The sequence below is a fragment of the Crinia signifera genome, chromosome 1 (assembly GCF_055691185.1).
Source record: "Crinia signifera chromosome 1, ASM5569118v1, whole genome shotgun sequence".
NCBI classification, from domain to species: domain Eukaryota; kingdom Metazoa; phylum Chordata; class Amphibia; order Anura; family Myobatrachidae; genus Crinia; species Crinia signifera.
The window spans coordinates 167,420,062-167,442,640 of NC_139217.1; the positions used below are offsets into that span (position 1 = coordinate 167,420,062).

The window sequence follows — 22,579 nt, forward strand, 5'->3', positions numbered from 1 at the left end:
TGAAATATATATTCATGTGCTGAAAACACATGAATAAAAATAGCATGCCCCTTCTCAGAATAAAATTCCTGATTTTTTTACACCGAATTAAAAAAAAAATCATTATTTTATAAGTTCACATTCCACTTCACCATGAAAAGATGGCGATTGCTACACGGTGACACACGGCAAAAATCACTTCAAAAGCAATTCGCCATCTTCTCATTGAATACACTCATGGCGAATCACATTGAAAAACCCATTGAAAAACCACAGCAAGTTGCGGAGAGTATCAGACGGTGAATTGTCCCTCATTCACTGTTCACCGTCGGCGAAAAGTGCACATTGAATAGGGTGATTCACTTTCTGACACAAAAAATCACCTTCCAAATGGAAAATAGCACAAATTCGCCATGAAAATGGCGAATTGGCCTCATTGAATACTGCCCTATGTGTCAAATACTGTAATGACTGATTGTGAGGATGTGGTAATACTTTAGAGTTTACATAAAAAAACCTAGAGCAAAATAGGAAGTTATACAAAATCATATATGCTTAATGTACTCAGCAATTATTGACCAAGCTCATTTAGGGGGGTATTCAATGTCAGGGGCACGGCTGTCGAGCTAGTGCGACAGCCGTGCCCCTGTCCCGTTCTCGGTCTGCTCGCCTGGAGCTCGGCAGTCGGGATTCAATGTCCCGGCCACCGAGCGGCGAGAAGGGGGCGTGGCTGCGAGTTGATGACGGAAATAGACGAGCTCCGGCCGGGAGCTCGCCTATTTCCGGCTTTTCTCGGCAGAACGAGCCCGACAGCTTGTGATGTCGGGCTCGTTCTGCACAAAACCCCTGTTCAATGCTGTCGGGGAAGACAGCATTGAATAGGGCCCCGCAGCCATCTCCCCCGTCGGGAGATGGCTGCGGGAGCTCGAATGACATTGCATACCCCCTTAAAGTAGAAAATGTATAACACACAAAATGATTATGAAAAGATTTAAACACAAAAATATATGACGAAATACACAACCATCTAAAACACAAGACATAGGCAAAATAATAGTACAGTAAAAAGAAATATCTTTATTATGAACATTTCAATTCCAGTTAAGATCCAAGGATCCTAAACCTGGACTTAATATCAGGACACCTACCAAATTTGCAGTTACACCAGCATTTGTAAAGCTAATGACCAATGATGAGCCAAAATCATAGATCGTGCAGCATCTCAATGGCGGTTGTATACTCACATGCCTACATTATGCAGCCATCTTAAAGTGGTAAACACTTTCTTGTAACAACCAATTGAACACTGTTTAACAGTGTACCAGGTGTAGCTATTAAATAACAAGGCCGATGCTATATAATTAATGTATAATTAAACCAAGTACACTTTAACTTTGTTCTTCTATGTACTCCCCTTCTGCATGCACACACTATTGCATTCTTACTTTTCATTGGTCAAAGCCATGCTGTAGCTCATTATCTGGTAGCAGTCTCAATAGCTGTCATTTTATTTTTACCACAGTAAATTGATGAAAAAGAGGTTCTCCTGAATACATATTTCACTTTAGAGAAAATAAGTGTTCTTTTATTTATTAACAGTTTCTTATATAGCGCACACATATTCCGCAGCGCTTTAAAGAGAATATTTGAACATTCACATCAGTCCCTGCCACAGTGGAGCTTACAATCTATTTTCCCTACCACATTCTAGGGTAAATTTGCTCGGAGCCAATTTGCCTACCAGTATATTTTTGGATTGTGGGAGGAAACCAGAGTACCCGGAGGAAACCCATGCAATTACGGGGAGAATATACAAACTCCGCACAGTTAGGCTGTGTACACACGGGGGCGATTTTGTCTAATATCGCGGACAATATGGTCACTGAGCGACCACATTGCCCGTGATGGGAGTGTGCTCCCGTTTTCTCCCCCTTAGTGATTGCTGGTCGCAGGAACATGCTCCTGCGACCAGCTGATTTCCACTGCCGGGCTCCTCCGGCACTTTCTTTTTCATCAGCGACCATCTCTGGTCGCTGATGCAAACGGGACACTGAGCAATATATCACTTGGTGATATATCCCCCCGTGTGTACGGGGCTTAAGGGCCATGGTGGGAATCAAACCCATGACCTCAATGCTGTGAGGCAGTAATGCTAACATTACACCATCCGTACTGCTTAGCACTGCAATCTGTTTCCTGACCAAAAACTGATTCAGAGAGAACCATGTGGGCTGGTGCATGGTCCTGATAAAGAATTATATATTTTTTTACAACCTTGGCCTTTCATTTGATTCTTTCCTACAAGTTTCTAAAAAGATTTTGTAATAATATGGAGTCACTTTTGCGCCAGAAGTATTGCCCACACCCCCTTGCCGCTATGCCATGCCCTGCTCAGTACACATTTGAACCTGCTGATACTAGATGCAATGACACCTCTTAATGGGCCAGATGCACTAAGCTTCAAAAATGATCAAATGGAGAGTGATAAACAGCCTGCCTGACATTTTTCAAACCCAGCCTGTAACACAGCAGGTAGGAGCAGATTGGCTGACTGTTCATCACTACCCATTTTATCTCTTTTGAAGATTAGGGGGGTATGCAATTTGCTGCCGTGATTTCCGATGGGGGAAATAGCGACGGCTCCCTATTCAATGCTGTCATTAACAACAGCATTGATGCGGGATCACGGCAGAATGGGCCCGATCCACGGCTGTCGGCGGGGATCGACAGCCATGATCCCACATTGAATACCCCCTTTGTGCATCTGGCGCTATGCATTAGACGCTGTGGGGGAAATTTACTAAGATGTGTATTCTACTTCACATGTGATGTTGCTATGGGCAACAAATCAGATCCTCTCTACTATCTTCTAGAACAGAACAGGCATGTCCAACGTTAGCCCTCCAGATGTTGTGAAACTACACATCCCAGCATTCTTTGCCAGTTTTGCTATTAGAGAATGCTAAAACTATTGCAAAGCATGCTGGGATGTGTAGTTTCACAACATCTGGAGGGCCAACGTTGGACATGCCTGTTCTAGAAGGTGCTAAATAAATAAGAAGTCGATTCTGATTGGTTACCCATAGCAACATCACATGTGAAGTAAAATACACATCTTAGTAAATTTCCCCCTGTGTCTCTTGTACTAAATGCAATGTATGTTCATCAAACAGGAAAAAAGTTAAACTCAGCACTAGGCCCAAAATGTACAGCATAGCACAGGATAGCAAACTCATTAGTAATGCTACAGCACATACTGTACAAAATATAACAGAATACAAAAAAAAAAAAAAAAGAATAATAGTAAAAATAATAAATTGCCTAGTGCCTAAGGAAACTAGCGTAATTACAGCTAAACTAAATAACCCCAAAGAATACATGAACGATTGTTGAACATGAGAGCTGGGTGCATTCCCATGCTTTCAGTCCCACTCTGCCTCCAGCTAGTTAGGAGCAAACTCTGGCAAGTTTTTACTTATATTGATAACTCCCAGTTCTCATTAATTTAAGAGGTATACTGCAGCTCTATTTCACATTCCTAAACACAAGGCATTGCAATCAAATGTGTTGTTAAAATACTAATCCAACTAAGTAGTGCCACTGTACAATCAAAAACCATTGGGGACCAGAGGTTAACTAGTGTCAACCATAAAGCCAAAAGTTAAGGCTTCAACAAGGGTGTAGTTCTAGAATTATACATGCAGCTCCTGTTTGGAAGTCTGTTTTGAAATTATAATAAGGTGATAGTCAGGCAGAACCAATTTCCATGCTAGAGCAGGTGCTCTATGGAGATTTTACCAAGCAAACAGCATAACCGATTATAGCATTGCAGAACATCTTTACAGAAAGGTATATAGAATATGTACTATGCAGCCATATTATACTTGTAAATAAAAAGACAACTTGAATGGTGATTATTGTAAAAATTCATTTGCAAAGCAATCTTAAAAGAAAAACAAAGGGAGCTGTTTTGTTGTTGCATTTTACCAACTATGTATATTTCTAGGCTTTTTGCTGCATTCATCTGTAGTAGTGTACCTTGGTGAAAGCATTCTAATTCGACAGAGTTCAGCCTTAAACATGCAACATCAGAGAAGTATACAACACTCCTCTGTTCCAAATGTTTGCAATGCCTTCTATCCACTGGCGGTTTTTACCTGTCACAGGTGGTGGATTAGATGGTATCGTGTGGTGCACAGGAATAGATGATTGACCAGAAGATGTAAGTTTAAAACGAGCAGGTTTAATGAAAGAACTCATATATAAATGATATGAGCTTGAATCAAATACTTCTTTGATAAGCAGTCACAAATCATAATAAGTCTTTGCAATAACCTTGGAAAGAACTGAGAAACAAGTCTTTGCATAAATATGGGAATTGTGTTTGAAGATTGGATGATTGAATGATTAGATGATTGAAGATTGGTCAATTGAATGATTGAAGATGGAATCCGGATCAGGAGGTAGAACCGGAGGGTACCATGATGGTCCAGTGGATCAATGGACTGGATACCAGGAAGAGGCTGAGAAGAGGTCAGAGGCCAACAGGGACTACTGACTGGCAGGATGCAGTGGGCAGAGGCACTAGCAGGAGTCAGGATCTTCCCAGAGCTGTGTACTGCAAAATAGACTCTTTGCACTGACTCAGGATAGCCTAGGCAGATCCCCTTTATGGCAAGAGGGTTGCTGCCATTGGCCACCTGGACAGAGGAGGAGGGAAAGACCCAGACCTGGCCAATCACTGTTTTGCCCTTTTCCAAGATGGTGGCGCCGGCCTCCCAGCACCTACCAACACACAATAAGAACTGCCACGCCTCCAACAAGCCTTTCAGAGCCAGCATCCTGAGCCGCCATGACCTTCTGCCGCCAGCCCGACCGAGGACTCCAGCAGACACAAGCCAGCCAGCGTCCGGCATGGACGGGTGAGTACTGTGCCCGCCGTGTCACATTACCTATGGGCTGCAGGACTGAAGACCCCCAGGTAAAACCATCACTGTGCTCAGCGTTAGTGAAACTAGATGCAGTCTGTGAGACTGCACTGGCTTCAGTGTGACTGGTAACTTCTTAATGGAAGTCTAATCTGCCAGTCACCCACAGTATGCGCAGTCCCATTAGAAGGTGTTCCTCAATCCCAGTTGCCTCTTTGGCTTCTATGGGCTGCAGCCAAAGCAGCCCATAGGGGGTTATTTTGGTTCACTCTTTCTGACAAATTCCTTCTTAGATGGACAAAACCATGTGCACTGCAGGTGGTGGGGCATATTTTATTTGTGCAGAGAGAATTAGATTTGGGTGGGGTTTTACTTCAAAGTGAGATCTATATTGCAGTGTAAAATAAAGCAGCCAGTATTTATCCTGCACAGAAACAAAAAAACTCACCAAAATCTAATTCTCTCTGAACATTTTACACCCTGCAGTGCACATGGTTTTGTCCATCTAAGAAGGAATTTGTCAGAAAGAGTGAATAGAATCGAATAGAATCCCTTTATTCGTCTCACAATGGAGAAATTTCATTGTGAGACGAATAAAGGGATTCTATTCGATTCAGAGTGAACCAAAATAACCCCCATAGTACCTGGGTTATGTGCATGCGCAGTTTTAAGGCAGATACTGAGCATGCACGTGCCGGTCATCTGCATTATACAGGAGAAGGAACACATCACGGACTGGGATCAGCAGATGGGTGGGGTGGAGGCAGCATCATGGCCAGCTTCTTCTACAAATGGGTAGGGACAAATATAATAGGATCCGAGGTTAGTGAGAGAGATAAAGGGCCTGATTCAGATCCGTTCGGTACTGTGTGCATTCTCGAACTGAGTGGGGAAGTGAGTTCCATAGAGTTGGAGAAACAGCGCTGAAATCTCGACCCCCAGATTAATTCAGGGAAATTCTGGGTACTGTTAGTAGTCCTTCATCAACCGATCGCAGAAATCAAGTGGGATAATAAGGGAACAGAAGCTGCTGCAGGTACCTTGGGCCCTGGTCATGTAGAGCTTTAAAAGTCAGTATGCCAATCTAGAAAATTATTCAACAATCTTATAGGCAGCCAGTGAAGGGAGTACAGAATGGGTGTTATGTGGCTCAAGCAGGGCTGATTGGTAAATAGCCTGGCAGCTGTATTTTGTACCATCTGGAAGCGGTGCAATTATTTTGCTAGGAGACTGAGGTAGAGGGCATTGTAGTAGTCCAGGTGCGATGATACAAATGCATGTATGAATTAAGTGCTTGATTCTGGCTATATTCCTTAGATGATAGGATGAGGATTTAATTGTGGCTGATACCTGATGTTTAAGTGTCAGGCCACTATCCAGGACCACAGCAAGATTCTGCACATGTTGCGTATTTGGAAGGTCTGCACAAACAAGCGCAAGTCCTGTTCTTGTCCTGTGACCTATCATAAGCACCTCTGTTTTATCAGGGTTCAGTCACAGCCAGCTGGCACTCATCCACTCCTGTATCTCAGCTAGACAGCCATTTAGGGTTGGTATTGGGTTTTCAATACCTGGAGCAAAGGACAGGTATAGTTGTGTATCATCTGCATAGCAGTGGTAAACCAGGCCATGATGTCTGATTATTTCACACAGTGGTAGCATGTAAACAGCAAAAAGCATGGGAGATAATGAGGAACCCTGCTGACCCTGTCGACCTAACCCATGTTGATCTTCCTGCATGTCGATCTAGTGGTGTCGACCTAATGCTTGTCAACATATTTGTTGGTGACCCAATGACCGGGGATCCTGTCTTCAACATACTTGGATAAAGGCCAACTCACCTGTCAGCTCCTGGGCGGCTGAACCACATACAATACACCATATGCGGTCCTTTAGTATACAATGTAACGCATCATGGCTGCAGAATCAGATAGATCCTTACCACAGAAAAGGACATGCGATGTGACGATCCATAACAACAATTCTTCGGGATCGCATGAGTGCTCATATCGCACTAGTGGATGGGGGCCTTTAGTCCACGTAAACAGAAAAGTTCTGATGTAGAGGGAGTGAGAGGAGTACACTTAACAAAAATGATCAGTCAGAAGGAACAATAATGCCCACAAATACATACTGAAGGGGCCTACACAGGAAGCAAATTTGCAGAGCGATCTGAGCAATGTAGATCTCTCAGCACACAGCCATGTGTCAGCGCTGTGTGCAGAGCAATCGGTCAGGTCCAGCATTCTCCAGCGAGAACACTGGCCCTGCCAAACGATTAACTATATATCTCCAGCATGATGCACATTAATCGTCCGGCGATAGTGACGCACAGGGCCATGCATCGCTATCGATATGGCCCCTACACGCAGAGCGATGTAGCGGTAAATCACTTTACTTATCATTAAGTGATTTATTCAGATGCTACATTATAATTGAGTGAATTAGCTACAGTATTACAATAGGCAGATTAGGTAAACAAAATCAGGAGCAGAAACACACTATATGTTTGACTGCAGTTATATCACACAGTAATCATGAAAGCCTGTACAGTACACATTTTGCAATATAAGCATCTTCAAGCAAACAAAACAAAAATTGGTTGTCAGAAAAATATTTCTAAAAAAATAATAATAATACATATATGTAGGATGGAAACTTTCACTGAGAGCTTCGCACCTGCAAATACCTGCAAGTAAAAGGCTGCCACCCTGAAACGATAAGAAACGTCCACCAATTGCAATTGTGTAGACATTTGCAGACTGTACATTAGAATAAGGAACATAGGGGTAAAGGGCATAAATCTGCAGTGGCACATTAAGATGTGGGGCTGCAGCCAAGTCTAAAGGTGGCCATACACACGCAGATTTATCTTCAGATCTGGCTGGTTGGAACAAAAACCTGGTTATGGATGAGAGCAAATGACAGTTGACCATTTGCTTGGAAATGCTGGAAACTGACAAACTGTCACTCATCCATAACCATGTTTTTGTTCCAACCGGCCAGACCTGCAGATAAATCTTACTAGTGTATGGGCACCTTAAGGGGGGTATTCAATGTCGGACACTATTTCCGCCAGTAGAAATCACGCCTGCCGCCAGGCAGCTGCCTAGGGTGCCGGGATCTGGAGGGGTGCCACCAAGTCTGATTATCAAAAAAATAAAGGATGTCTATGAGGACCCTTGTTGTACTTAATGCAGGTGGCCTCTATGGAACTTCTAAGACATCACCTCCATACTTTCCCTAATTTTCTGCCCCCTCCTCCTTTTAACTCTGTTGTGGGTGCACAGGGAGACCTCTAGGGAAAGCAGTGGACTTTCCCACCTTCCCAAGGGGCTGGGAGGAACACATGATATTTGGGAGCCTCCCTGCCATTCCAGCATGTTAGGCAAGTATGCATTAAGGGATTGGAAAATGGTTATTGGTGGCAGTAAGGGGGGCGGGGGTGAAGCAGTCGGTTGAAGTTTTGCCTAGTACTGCGGAGCCTTACACCGGCCCTGCACACCGCCTATTCAATGATGCCATTTCCGACAGCAGTGAAGGTGGATTTTGACAAAACATCCGACTTCAAAACAAGTCGGATCTGTTTTATCGGAAACGGCCGCGGTTGACGAATTTGCGGCTGTTTTTCGACAATCTGCGGCCGTTTGCACCCCTCTCACAGTCAGACCCATAGATCGATCATCCGCTCTACTTTCCATAGAAACCTATTGTCGCTTTCACACATGTCTTTAATGAAGTGTTCTGTTTATTGCTATGTCTATGGGGGTGGGTAACATTTATGAACGACTGGAAGGGCAAAAAAACCAAATCACATTCATAACAAACAAATAAGAGTATTTATTTTCTCAAGGAACGAATCTGTTCGGGGAGTGACCATGGAAAAATATAAAAGAGGAGACGAATTCAGGGCCCCTTAATCTGCAACACCTTCTCAGCAATCCTGCTATGTACACTACTCCACACAACCACAATGAGATTTAGCAGCCCACCCCCTCTCCTAGGTCAGAGCACGGCCAGATCACCACTAGGGAGCAGCTACCTTCCAGCCCCGGTGCACAACGGCACTCAACTGGTTAAGCGTCCTTTCCCTGCAATCCGCAGACATGGAACTCATTCCATACCAGGCACACACTTCTCAGAACTCATTTGCCATCATCATAATAGGGAAAGGCAAAGTGGTACTTTCGTGCCACTAAAAAAGGGCATCATTAAAACATCAAATCATCTAAGATTGCAATATGCTGAAGATACACATGAAAGCAATAATTACATAGTTAACACTTTAGGGGAAAAAAAAAACAGGTTCACAACAAGTGAGTGGTTCATATTACAAAAGTAAAGTTACATTGTGATTCCTTTTGCCAGAAGTAAATTATATATATATATATATATATCTCGTAACTTTAGCAACTGGGGTGAAGCATTACTGATCGCATGTGAGCCTACCTCTGGCAGCAGGGCTCTAGCACTGGTACATCAGACTCGCTGCTATTTTGCCCCTCTTGTAGTTATTCCCAGTCAGATCACCTCTTTGTAGAAGTTTTGGGGAATGAGATCAGGAGCCAGCGGGGGAAATATCCAGTATGGCAGCAGTAACATATAAGCATCTCCTGGTACAGACACGGCCAGGGGCCCTCCCCAGTCAGTCTGTGTGTATCCAGGGACTGGACCACATGCCAGTGTCACAAAGAAGCAAACTCCGTGCTCTCTATGTACAAACACACAGGTAGGAGACAACAGTGTAGCTCAGAGAGAGGGGGTGCCAAGTGTGTCCCGTGTGCTCTCCATGTCCTGCTGCAGTCCCCTCTTTGTTGTTGCGTTGCTACTTCTTGTGTGTGTGTTCCAGTGCAGGGCTGGATCTTGTAACCATTGTAACAGGGACGCACAGGCTGCCTATCACACTGGCTCTCCCTCTGTGACTCACCCCTCTCCTCCTCCTCCTCCCCCTACACTGCACCTCTCTCAGGCTCTCTGCTGCCACTTATGGACTACATTCACCTCCACTGAGCAGATTTAGGTTACAGTTCCTTACATTTCCAGTATATGCTATTTGTCATTTGTCAAACAATTAATATCATGCATCATTATTCAGTACTACATGTGTGGAATTTTTATACTTTGCCCACAGCTGGAGACAGTTCTAGCAGAGACGGATTTATACCTCATGGGGCCCTATACAAGGTATCGGTTTGGTGCCCTCCTTAAAAAATCTATAGCACTATATTTTTGCTGGTGATCACAGGCAGCATCGATAGAGTACCTTGGCGCGTGTACAGTCTACCGATGAATACTCAGCTGCGTGAACATCAGCATTGCGTATAAATCCGAACGATGAAACCATTTTATGTGTCTAAATTTTTTTTATCCTATCACAGAACATCAGAGGGACTTTGGGCGGGATGCTCTAAACTTGTTATCGGGTTTTTAACGCATTTTTATAAATATGGCTGTGCGCATGCATGGTCCTCCGATAATCGGCAGGGCTGCAAATTCGCTGTCCTGCATTCAGATCTGAATCAGCCTCAATATCCAGGCAGTTCATCAATTCTTAATATACGTGATCGTGGACATGGGTTGGCGTCGTGCTAAGTGCCGTGCCTGGAAAGCTGTGACAGTGGTTTTGAGGCCCACCACCACGCTTCATCCCAGGAAATTAACAACTTAATATACTTGATTGAGTGCTCTTACCTATGGACAATCAGCAATAGCCTAGGCTATGATTATGTCACATTTATCAGAGAACCTTGTTTGCTTCTGTTCCCTAATTTCTAGATGTGGTTTTACTTCAGATCTGTTGTGTCTTTATTAGCAGCACAATGCAGCCGGGACTCCCACTGTAGTTGGCCAGTCTGACAAGTAAGAGCAGCCACCAACTGCCGCACACGCATCGTTACTATTGCCTGGGAAACGCACCTCTCTAGCCACTGCCAGCTGCTTATGGGACTTAATTGGGCTTCCTTAATTCCCAGGGGTTGGGCCATGTTTAATCTATGTATATAAATTGGAAGTGACATGAATGTACATACCCTCCTCGAGTGTGGCCCACACACAGAAACTGATAATGCAGAAATGCCTCCTATATGAGGGTCCCTCCACTCAGCCAGCAGTGCAGTAAAGTTTGACAAGTGGGGGCACAGACTCTATTGCGCATGTGCAGAACCGCACAGTGGCGGATTCAGGGGGGGGGCACCCGGGCACGTGCCCCCCCTGTCATTTCCTTTTATAGCTGAGGACCAGGGCTTTCCAACGAGCCCAGCCCCGTGTCTCTAGCCCCCCGGGAACCAGAGATAACGCCTGGCAAAGCTGTAACGTTTTTTCCCCATAGGATAATATGGGACCGTCAATTCCGACCCCCACCCGGTTCCAATGGCTGCCAGTTCCCCCCCTGGCATCACAGAAGCTTGTGGTTGATTTCATTCAATTCCAAATCGCTGGGCCTTCAATATGATACCAGGCTGGTCCATATCGGTCAATCGGTTCCAGAGATATTACGTGTAAACTAATTTTTTTATTTTTGAAATGTAATTTCCTGGCTGTTCTTGTTCTTTGAGGGCAGATTACTCTGGAACCAAACGTTCCAGTTTCACTGGACCAAAATCATTCAAAGCTCACTCAAAAGTTCTTCAATATGATACTTGTCTCATGTAAATGGATCAGTTGGTTCCGAAGATATAGCCGGTTAAAGGGGGGGAGGGGTGGTTTTCTCTCCCCCTCACACCAGAAAATGCAGGGACTAGGCTGGTGTAAAAGGGGCCAACCTGGGAATGCATTTTCTCGTGTGAAAGGGGTATTATTTCAAATAGCCGGGACCTGCAGTGCTCTGAATACAGCCAGGCTCTGCCACTGTCAGTGGCTATCACTTCTGCCTGGCGGCTGTCCCCCATTTACCGCAAGCATGTGTTCCCCTTGGCAATGAGCATGTAATCCCACATGGCAATGAGCATGGAACCTCTGGCAATGAGCATGGAACCCTTGGCAATGAGCATGTAGATAAGCAGCACTTATGTAGCATAATTTTTAATAGGCATTATGGTGTTTGACATAATACATAATGGACATAATGGCGTGTAACTTAATGTGTAATGGACATTATGGTGTAAATGTTTAATGCGCGCCTTTGGTGGACAATGTTCCTGTTTATGAAACGTATCGTGAATTTTGGCTTAATCTGTGTGGCATTATGTGAATTCTGGCTCAATCCGTGTGGCATTATGTGAATTTTGGCTCAATCCATGTGGCATTATGTGAATTTTGTCACAATCCGTGTGGCATTATGTGAATTTTGGCTCAATATGTGTGGCATTATGTGAATTTTGTCTCAATCCGTGTGGCATTATGTGAATTTTGGCTCAATCCATGTGGCATTATGTGAATTTTGACACAATCCATATGGCATTATGTTTATTTTGGCACAATCCATTTGGCATTATGTGAATTTTGGCTCAATCCGTGTGTTATTATGTAAACTTTGGCTCAATCCGTGTGGCATTATGTGAATTTTGACACAATCCATGTGGCACTATTTGAATTTTGGCTCAATCCATGTGGCATTATGTGAATTTTGGCTCAATCCATTTGGCATCATGTGTAAGGGGCAAGTATAATGGGGTCTAGTATTTTGTTGCATAATGTGTAGAAGTTGTATATGGTGTTGTACACTACACTCAAGGACACGCCCCCTGTTGAGTGGCCACACCCCATTTTCCGGAGCGCGCCTTCGGCGTGCGCACAACTACATCCTTCACTTTTGTCACCATGGTGGGCCTGCGTACTTTAAATGCCAGGGCCTATTTTTAATCCCATTGCCACCCTCTCTCTGCCGCTCTCTTAGCATGTACACTGGCACCACTAACACCGCCCCTCCCCCACCTAAACCCTCTTTTATCATGGTGCCCCCCCTGTCATTTTATCCTGGATCCGCCCCTGGAACCGCAAGAAAATGTCCTCTGCACCATTTTCCCTGAGAACTGTGCAGCACTTCTGCAGCCGACGAGGGACTCTGAAGAGATGATTCTTGAAGCAATGGGTGCAGGATGTAGAGTGTGCCCCCCCCTGGACTCCGGGGCCTATGTGCATCGCACACACTACACACTTTATAACTATGCCAGCGGTATCCCAAGCCCACCCCTTACCCCAGGCAGGATTTAAGTATAACTACAACTATTCAGACATACCACAAAATGGGCCAGATGCATTAAGCTTCAAAAAGTGATCAAATGGAGAGTGATCAACAACCAACCAATCAGCTCCTGCCTGACATTTTTCTAAAACTGTCTGTGACATACAGTAGCAGGCAGGAGCTGATTGGCTGGCTGCTTATCACTCTCCATTTGATCACTTTTGAAGCTTAGTGCATCTGGCCCAATATCTTAACGTACTCATACCTCCCAACATGACCCTCTCCAGGAGGGACATAATGCTCTGTTCCTGGACTTTCCTCTTAATTAATGATTGCCATCACCTGTGTTGAACAGGATAAGTGATAAGAAATTTGTTTCACCACAGGTGATGACAATCATTAATTAAGAGGGAAGTCCAGGAATAGAGAATTGTGTCCCTCCTGGAGAGGGTCATGTTTGGAGGTATGCCTACTGAACAGTGTAGTACAATTACCATCACAAAATAAGGTATTTACAGACACGTAGGGGGAAATTTACTAAGATGTAAATGAGACTTCACTTGTGATGTTGCTATGGGCAACCAATCAGATCCTCTCTACTATCTTCTAGAGGGTGCTAAATAAATAAGAAGTAGATTCTGATTGGTTGTCCATAACAAAATCACATGTGAAATCTAATTCCCATCTTAGTACATTTCCCCCGTTGTTCTCTATTCACTTAGGCATAATGAGGCTAAATGCAAGTTTTGTCTCTTACAGAGGATGGAAGTTTAAGTGGGGATTTTATTATTACCAGACTGTAGAACAGATGCACTAAGCTTGAAAAGTGATAAAATGGAGAGTGATAAACAGCCAGCCAATCAGCTCCTACCTACTATAGCGGTGACTACTCTCTATTACCTGCCTCTCAGCTTCTCCTCCAGTCTCCAATGAGTCTTCTGTACTGCAAGGTGTCTCTTCCTGCTCCTGTCGTGGCTGACTACTGACAGCAGCCACAGCTTCCCACGGTAAGGGCACCGCTGTGCTGCCTGTGCTGTTAACTGCCGATGCCACTGCCTGTCATACATTTTGACAGGCACAGGCTGCGGGAGCCGGCAGCAGTGTCAGTGGAAGGTGAAGCGCCTCTTAGGACCTGGCTGTCATGCGGCAGGGAAGAGTCCCGCTTGCAGATTTCCACTTCTGCTGACTCCATCACCACTGACTGGGTGAAGCTGGGTGGGCGGGTGGACGTACAGGCTCCTCACATCCCAGGGATAAATTGCGCGGGTGTTCGGATGTCATCCGCACAATGCATCCCTGGGAACGCTAATTCGGTTAAGATAATCAGAAGAGTTGGTCGTGATCTACCGGCAACAGCTCAGCAATCTACCAGTAGATTGTGATCGATCTGGCTCACTTGGTCTCCGTCCCATGCAGATTGCTGTGTCATGGGCAGCAATGAATAGGCACGGGGGGGGGGGTCTGGGTACTCGGACCCCCCCCTGCATGCGCTACTGTATATCACAGACTGTGTTTGAAAAATGTCAGGCAGGAGCTGATTGGTTGGTAGTTTATCACTCTCCATTTTATCACTTTTGAAGCTTAGTGCATCTGGCCCAGATTGTAGTTTTTTGGACTTAATAATAATTTTCACAAAATATTTAAATTTTATAATACAGTATGAGCATATATGACTGATTGTTGTATTCAATGTTCAAAGTTGCAGCATTGATTCTTCATCGCAGCATCAGCCATCTAAGGGCAGGGTTTTGGTATTCAACTACAGGACTGACAATGAGATGCAGCAATTTCTACAGAATTCACTGCAGCTTTTTTTCACGCACCTCCATGGCGAGGCTGATTTTTCCTAAAATTGCTAAAATTTTAAGAAAAATCAGTGCATACCCCCTGATGACTGATTAAGCTATTGGAAGATTCCAATTAGCTTAATTATTCAATAATTACTCACCTACCGAAGAGGCATCTTCTGCATCCAACATCGAGTGCCGGGTCTTTTGCAGCAGCAGTGAGTATGTAGTGTATAAGTGTCTGTAAGTGTGTATGAGTGCTTTGAGTGTGTGTGTATGAGTGTGTGTCAATGACCCACAGTTTGTTTAAGTGACTCAAAATCCTTGGAGCTGGCCCCTGGGAGAACATTGGGCGGTATTCAATGTGAATACCGGCGACGTGCAGCGAATCCTGTTTAGGATTCGCTGCACATTCGCCACTGGTCGCCGCGTTCCGGAGCCTCGCCAGCTCCGGTATTCAACGAGTCAGGGGCTCGCTGCCCCTGGCCGGCGAATTTGAGCTCCTGTGGCGGACGCCGCAGGGAGCCTGAGGACGGCGGCAGGCAGGGAGATGGAAGCCTCCCTGCCTGCCCCAGAACGTTTGTGGGGGGGAGGTGGGCTCCCCGGGTGCCAGGCAGCACAGGCTGCCCCCCGGGGGTGCCAGCAGGGGACCGGGTATATTCACTACACTTGATCATGAATATGTAATGATCGGGTGAAGTGAATATATGAATATCTAATGAGCGGCTCGGCTCTGGCCCCCTGCTGGCTGCTCTGTGTAAAAAAAAATATATATATATATATATATATATATATATATATTTTTTTTTTTTATTAAATATATATTCATGTGCTTACAGCACATGAATAAAAATAACATGCCCCTCCTCAGAATAAAATTCCAGATTTTTTGACACCAATTGTAAAAAACAAAACACTTTATTTTAAAAGTTCACCTTCCACTTTACCATAAAAAGATAGCGATTGCTACTCGGTGAATCATGGCGAAAAAAACCTTGAAATGTATTCGCCATCTGGTCATTGAATAGGGTGATTCACCGTTTTAGTCAGAAATTTGCCGTACAGCACAAAATCGCCATAAAAACCTGGCGAATCAGCCTCATTGAATACCGCCCTATGTCTCCCAGCAATCTTTCATCTATCAGTACCCCCAGAGTCTCCCAGGTGCCTCATGACTCTCAGCAGCCTCCTCCCCTGTGTCAAGATGGAGGTGAGAGCACCAGAAGCCCAGTAGAGCACCGGGCAGGTATAATTAAAAAAAAAAAACACAACATAATTTCACTGGCGTTGCACTTTTTTTGCTGTTAGCCAAAATTTGTACACAAGGTTTTTTTTTTTTTTACCTTGCTATAATATTTGCCTTTCAATCATGTGGAGCTATGAACAGTACCCAAGCATTATTAAACCATTAATTTAATATACACAATTGATTTAAATGTAATATACACAATACAATATACACCACCTACCCACACCCAGAGCACATTGCTATGTAATGCACTATAGTGCACAGAGCACTATGTAATCCCATAGTGGGGGTGGGCAGGATAACAAGTGTGTTGACAAGGTATGGTGGTCCGGAGGAGTCAAAATAGCTGACTGGAAGGGACAGAGGGCAGAATTCATATATGAGTATTGAAATTATTTTTTTATATGGTGCCACAAAGTACATAAATGAGCAAAACAAGGAAAACTTGTAGGACAAGTACATGGTTTATAGCTGCATCAGTTTATAACAATAAGAGCAAGATATACTAAGCCAGCAAAGTGATAAAATGGAGAGTGAAAAGCCGCCAACCAATCAGCTTCTACCTGTCATTTATCAAACACAGCCTGTGACATGGCAGGTAGGTGCTTATTGGCTGGTGGTTTATCACTGTCCATTTTATCACTAAGCACATCTGGCCCTAAAACAAGTATCAGAGTGGCAGAAACCAAGAGTGATGTGACATTGTAGGGAGTATGGAGTAGAGAGAAGTAAAAGCACAAGGGGGAAGAGGGCCCTGCTCATGAGAGCTTACATTCTAAAGGGGAGGAGCAGACATGGGTAACACAGATGGGGTAGACAGTGAGCATGGAACAGAAAATTAGGATGAGAGTCCGCTTTAAGTTTTGTAGAGAGTCTGTGAGATGTACTAAGCCTTGAAAAGTGATAAAATAGAGAGTGATAAAGCACCAACCAGCTCCTTCCTGACATTTTTCACACACAGCCTGTGACATGGCAGTTACAAGCTGGAGCAAAGAGAGAGGGTGCTGGAGTCTACAGGGAGATAGGACTTTATTCAGGTCTGTTCAGATGTTTTCTAAATGCGCATGTGTTTTCTAAATGCGCCGGTGTGTGTGTCCACGGCGAACACATTGCGGACGGTGGGCAAGGGGTGGCGGGCCGGGGGACTCACTCATGGGAACGCCCAGCATTTCATGGGCGTTCCCATGGAAATCGTCCAGTGATGTGGGCGCCAGGGGCAGGTAGCTGACATCAATGGATAGACCCCAACATCACCACCTTAGCAACCTCCAGACCGGGAAGAGTGAGTGAATGTGAGACAATCTGCAGAAAGAGCAGCAGGAGAAGTGATATCAAAGATGGAATTACAGGTGTCTATAATGGCTAGGAGAATATGGGTGTTGGAGATGAAAAGTTCAATAATGGGTGCCAGTTTGTTATACACAGATCTGGGTTGTAGTGGGTGCCAGTTTGTTATACACAGATCTGGGTTGCATACCTCCCAACAGCCCCGATTTTAGAGGGACAGTCCTGATTATCAGGACTTGTCCCGCTGTCCCTCCCGCGGCCGGCAGTGTCCCGCAGTGAGGAGGGGGGGGCTGTTGGGAGTCCCCACCGTCGGCTGCTTAATAGCGGGGAATAAATGCTGTGCGCCTGCGCACAGCGTCTATTCCCGCAGCCAAGGGGCTGGGGGCATGGCTAGAGGCTCACAGAGCCTCTGGGTCATGCCCCCATAGCGGCAAAATGGGGGCGTGGCACCTCGCGGAAGAGCTCTGAGTATAGGCAACGCCCCCGGAATTAGGCCACGCCCCGAAAATTTTGTCGCACCTGCAGCGCGCATCGACAGTGTCCCGCATCCTACTCGGGCAAAGTTGGGAGGTATGGGGTTGTAGTCGGTGCCAGTTTGTTATACACTTACTTACATTTCATACCGAAAGCTAGCAAACAGTAATCAGGCCCAATGAGTGCTCGGGGAAGTTGGAGAAAAGTGGACATAGGGGGTTATTCTAGTTCATTCTTTCTGACAAAATCCTTCTTATACCCCGTTCTCATTGCCTAAAAAACCCGGGTATTTGGCAGGGCGAGCGGTAATTTCCCGTGTCGTGTCTCAGTGTGAACGCGTCCTTTTGAAATTCCCGGGTGTTATGCCCCGGGAATTACACACGGGTTTTTTGCAGGGTTTTTCCTGGGTAATACACGGGTGTACTTCAGTCTGAACAGCGCAGACACGGGTTTTTCAAACATGATGGAAAAAAAGAAGCTCATTGGCGGATGTGATCAGGTGACGTGACGTCCATTTCATGCTGCGTCTGACGTCCATATGCTGCGTCGAGGAGAGCAGACATGTCGCACTGGAGGGATGAGGAAGTGCTCGAGCTGCTAGCAGTGAGAGGAGAGGAGGAGATAAAAAAGCAAGTGACCGGCACAGTGAAGGACTCCGTTGTTTACTACAACATCGCCAAAATCCTGTCTGCCCGTGGCATCGTCAAAACGCAGCAACAGGTAGTGAATAAACTCAAAGCCCTGCGGAAGCAGTATGCTAAGGTCCATGACCTAAACAGGAGGAAGAGTGGTGGTGCCCGTATGGACTGGCCATTTTATGACCAGTGTAATGTCATCTTTGGGAACTCTGCACTGGCTAATCCCATATCACTGTCCTCCTCCAGCAGTTTTGCTGGCAGTGCAGCAAGTGTCTGTGAAGAAAACGCAGTAGCAGCAGCAGCGTCACCCATTGACCTTGAGGCCACAGACAGTGAAATGGATTCCCGCTCTGTTCATGGTGAAGCCCAATGTGAAGTTCTGGATTCATCATTTAACTCCCAGAATTCCGCTGTAGGTCCCACGGCATTCTCTTCACCTGTGCAGCATCCGCCATCACCTTTGCAGCGACCACCATCAACGCCTGCATCATCACTACCTGCTGAAGGAAGTCCAGCCTTTGAAGCATTGCCACAGAGTGCACGTCCAAAGTTGCGGACCAACAGTAAGTTTATAACTTTTACACACACCATTATTACACAGTACTATATTTTTGTTTATTAAAGAAATATGTCGCAGCATGTAGCAAGAGTGCAGGAGGGAAAAGGCCTCAAGCATGCATGTGCCAACACTGCTTTTTTATTTAAGTATTTTTGAAATTTAACATCCACATGCATCTGTGCAGAGGGGATCTGATTCAGGCCTGTCAGCAACATTGCTAACACGTCTGAATGAGAAGTTAAGGTTTTACTGATATCTAGCCTTCAGCACAGATGGTTTTCCAAGTGCATGGGCACCAAAAATGTCTTTTGGGTAGAAGGAGAAGTAACATTATTATAGTCTTGTATAGTAATGTGTTGTTTGTTTTTCCCATAGTTTATAATGTGCCACTGAGAAGAAAGAGGTCCACTAAGATGGAACAAGCCACAAAAGCAATGACCACCGTAATGCTTGAACACCTGAAGGAAATGGATAATTCGATGCAAGTTCATGAAGATGCTCGTCTGCAGCGATTTATGGACAATGAGCGTGACCTACAGAACACGTTCATTACTGCCATTGTTGGTATGCATGAGCGTATCAATCGAGAGAACCGAGATACGCAGATGGAGTTCCTTAATAGTCTATTTAGGGCACAAGGCCATGCACTGCCCCAGCCACCACACAATAATTTTCAGTATGGTTATCCAATGTATAGCGCAGGCCAACCAAATTTTGTAGGCCCAAACCAGGGGAACATGTTGCCATACAGCACACCTCACCCACCACCAATGTCACACCTTTTCCCTGAGTATGCTGCTGGGACTCCTCAGCCTCAAGCAAATGACCTCCATTTCCCTGAGCGTACAGCAGGTCCACCTCAGCCTCCCCCAGTTCCACCGCACTCCTCAGAGTATGCGTCTGGGACACCACAGCCTCCAGCAAATCCTCGACATTTCCAAGAGCGTACAGCTGGTGCACCTCAGCCTCCACCAGTTCCTCCGCAGTGCCCCGAGTATGCTGCTGGGACACCTCAGCCTCCAGCAAATCACTGCCATTTCCCTGAGCGTACACCGGGTGCAACTCAGCCTCCCACAGTTCCACCACACTGCCTTGATTATGCGGCTGGTCCACATAGTCATGCGGAGAATCGAACGGCTCCAAGAAAGGAAAACCCCCGCTACCATGTGCTGTAGAGGTGTTTATTGACTTTTTGTTTATTTGTCTGCCCACCCGGCCTGTACAGAAGTTATGTAAGGCATTTGGGTATTGTCATTACAGTTTTATTATATTTTTCTATGTGCATTTTTGGTACACTTTATGCTATTTAACTAAAAAAATATATGTTGTACATATGAATAAAATATGTACAAACAAACAGAAATGTTTTTGAAGTTTATTGAAAATTAAAAACTATAGTACACTAGTGGGTTAAAGCAAATATGTTATTGGTAATGGTGTTGCGAATGTCTTCTGCACATGTGTTTGTCCCCTCATACATCTCAGAATCTGCAGAGTGATCTGATTCCTCAGGCTCCAGTACGGTCCATTCTGGTAGAAACTGTTCTTTCTTAAACTCACATATGTTGTGCAACACACAGCAGGCAGCAACTACATGAGGCATGAAGCTGGTATCAATGTCATTGCGCTTCATTAAACAACGCCAACGGCCTTTTAGACGGCCAAAGGCATTTTCTACCACCATTCGTGCAGAACTGAGGGTGTGGGTGAAATCAATTTGTTCCGGGGTAAGTTGATGGCGCTGGGTGAACCCCTTCATTAACCATCGTCGTAATGGGTATGCTGCATCCCCGATTATATGTACTGGGATCTCCACCCCATCGATGATCTTCGATTTCTGCAAAGTAAAATAAGAGTTAAATATGGAATTCTTGGAGTACAAGTATGCTATTCAGAATGCCACTTTTCTCTACCGGTGTAAAGAGAGACATTGAAAAACAACAATACATGTGGTACGTTGGTTATACATACATGCATACATAACACTAAAAATATCCCAACTGCAACATGCAAAAACATATCTTTACCTCTCTAGGGAACAACCAGCCATCCTGCTTCTCCTCAGCAATAAGGTATAGGTCCGAATTTGCTAGAACCCTTGCATCATGGGAACGGCCAGGCCAGCCAATGAAGACATCGGTGAAGCTGAAAATATAAAGTGTTAAGATTTCTGTTTAGTTACCCTAGCAATACGCAAAGTACAGTTTAATATTATCATAAAAAAATGTACTTACCAATATTTGTGGTCCACTACAGCCTGTAGAATTATGGAGTGCCAGCCTTTGCGATTAAAGTAATCTGCATGGTTTTCTGTGGGGGCAATAATAGGAATGTGTGTACCGTCTATAGCTCCAGCACACTGTGGATATCCACGATGCAGGAAACCAGCGATGATGTCGTCCAACCTTTGTCCTTGAGGTAAGGTGATGAAACGACGGTAAAGTCCTTCCAGCAAAGCCTGCGTCACCTCATAGACTATAGTGCATACAGTGGATCTCCCCACTCCAAACAAGCAGGCGACTGTGCGGTATTCTCCCGGTGTAGCATACCACCATAGCGCTATCGCTAGTCTCTTTCTAGGTGAGATGGGTATTCTGCAGTTTGTGGTCTGTCTGGAAAGTGCAGGGGTTAGAAGGTCCAGCACATACTGAAAGGTCCCACGTGACATGCGAAAATGCTCCATCCACTGGTCATCCTCATAACCCTCCACTGTAGACCAAAATACCTCGCCATGAGAGCAGTCTCTGGTCCACATTCGCCGGGTACTGGATGTGCTGAACCTCAATATGGAGGTAACGCTGGAGGTGATGAAAGCTCTTCTCCTTCGCACATAATGAAGGCGAGCACTGTCTCTCTCAGCAAGAAATTGCGCTCTCCTCCTCTTCAAAGTGCATTGTGCAAGGTAGCACAATGTAAGCAGCTGCAGCAAGCTCTCATTTGCTGCATGAAACAGCAAAATGGTGCAAAACAAAAGCATCTCATCAGCCATGATTCCAGCAATGCAGTGTGCTTGGAAAAAACAGGCCACTTTATATGACATCATCCTCAGCCAGCCAATAACAGCTGCTTTCTAAAACAGCCAATCACAGCTACTTTTTCAACAGCCAATCAAAGCTGCTTTTATATTCACACACTTGTTGGCAGGGCAGACCAGGGGAAGCAGTGTGAACGCGTCATACACGGGAATTTCCCGGGTTTAAGGTGCTGTATAACGGGGTAGAAAAGTATCCATTCTCTGTGCCCCGCCAAAAACCCGGCAAGAAAAACCCGGGATTTTGCAGGGGCGGCAATGAGAACATGGTATAAGATGGACAAAACCATGTGCACTGCGGGTGGGGCAGATGTAACTTGTGCAGAGAGAATTAGATTTGGGTGGGGTTTTTCTTCAAAGTGAGATCTATATTGCAGTGTAAAATCATGCAGTCAGTATTTACCCTGCACAGAAACAAAAAAACTCACCCAAATCTAATTCTCTCTGCACATGTTACATCTGCCCCCCTGCAGTGCACATGGTTTTGTCCATCTAAGAAGGATTTTGTCAGAAAGAATGAACCAA

The 22,579-nt window shown here is 45.0% G+C and overlaps 2 protein-coding genes across 9 annotated transcripts in view; one reads left to right on the plus strand and one right to left on the minus strand.

Annotated features, from left to right (window-relative positions):
• PTPN13 (protein tyrosine phosphatase non-receptor type 13) overlaps nucleotides 1–10,618 on the minus strand; it is a 250,652-nt gene extending 240,034 nt beyond the window's left edge. For 6 of the 8 annotated variants that reach the window (XM_083176443.1, XM_083176398.1, XM_083176435.1 and 3 more), the window contains exon 1: nucleotides 9,357–9,837. The gene's annotated coding sequence lies outside the window, so the exon portion shown is untranslated. Of the gene's footprint in view, nucleotides 1–9,356; nucleotides 9,839–10,598 lie in introns of those variants that run through there. The other 2 variants (XM_083176389.1, XM_083176417.1) reach the window with 2 other exon arrangements.
• A 7,473-nt stretch (nucleotides 10,619–18,091) lies between these two features.
• On the plus strand, nucleotides 18,092–20,211 carry LOC146060475 (uncharacterized). Its single transcript, XM_083173719.1, has 3 exons — nucleotides 18,092–19,027; nucleotides 19,399–19,968; nucleotides 20,141–20,211. Exons 1-3 carry the CDS (start codon nucleotides 18,388–18,390, stop codon nucleotides 20,209–20,211), a joined length of 1,281 nt encoding a protein of 426 aa, XP_083029845.1. The 5' UTR covers nucleotides 18,092–18,387.
• The last annotated feature ends 2,368 nt before the right edge of the window (nucleotides 20,212–22,579 follow it).

Excerpts from the sequence above, each read along its gene's own strand:
- LOC146060475 (XM_083173719.1), top strand. The coding sequence starts at position 18,388 with ATGTCGCACTGGAGGGATGAGGAAGTGCTCGAGCTGCTAGCAGTGAGA. Across the intron at positions 19,028-19,398 it reads TCCAAAGTTGCGGACCAACA|TTTATAATGTGCCACTGAGA; the intron begins GTAAGTTTATAA and ends TTTTTCCCATAG. Across the intron at positions 19,969-20,140 it reads TCCTCGACATTTCCAAGAGC|TCATGCGGAGAATCGAACGG; the intron begins GTACAGCTGGTG and ends TGGTCCACATAG.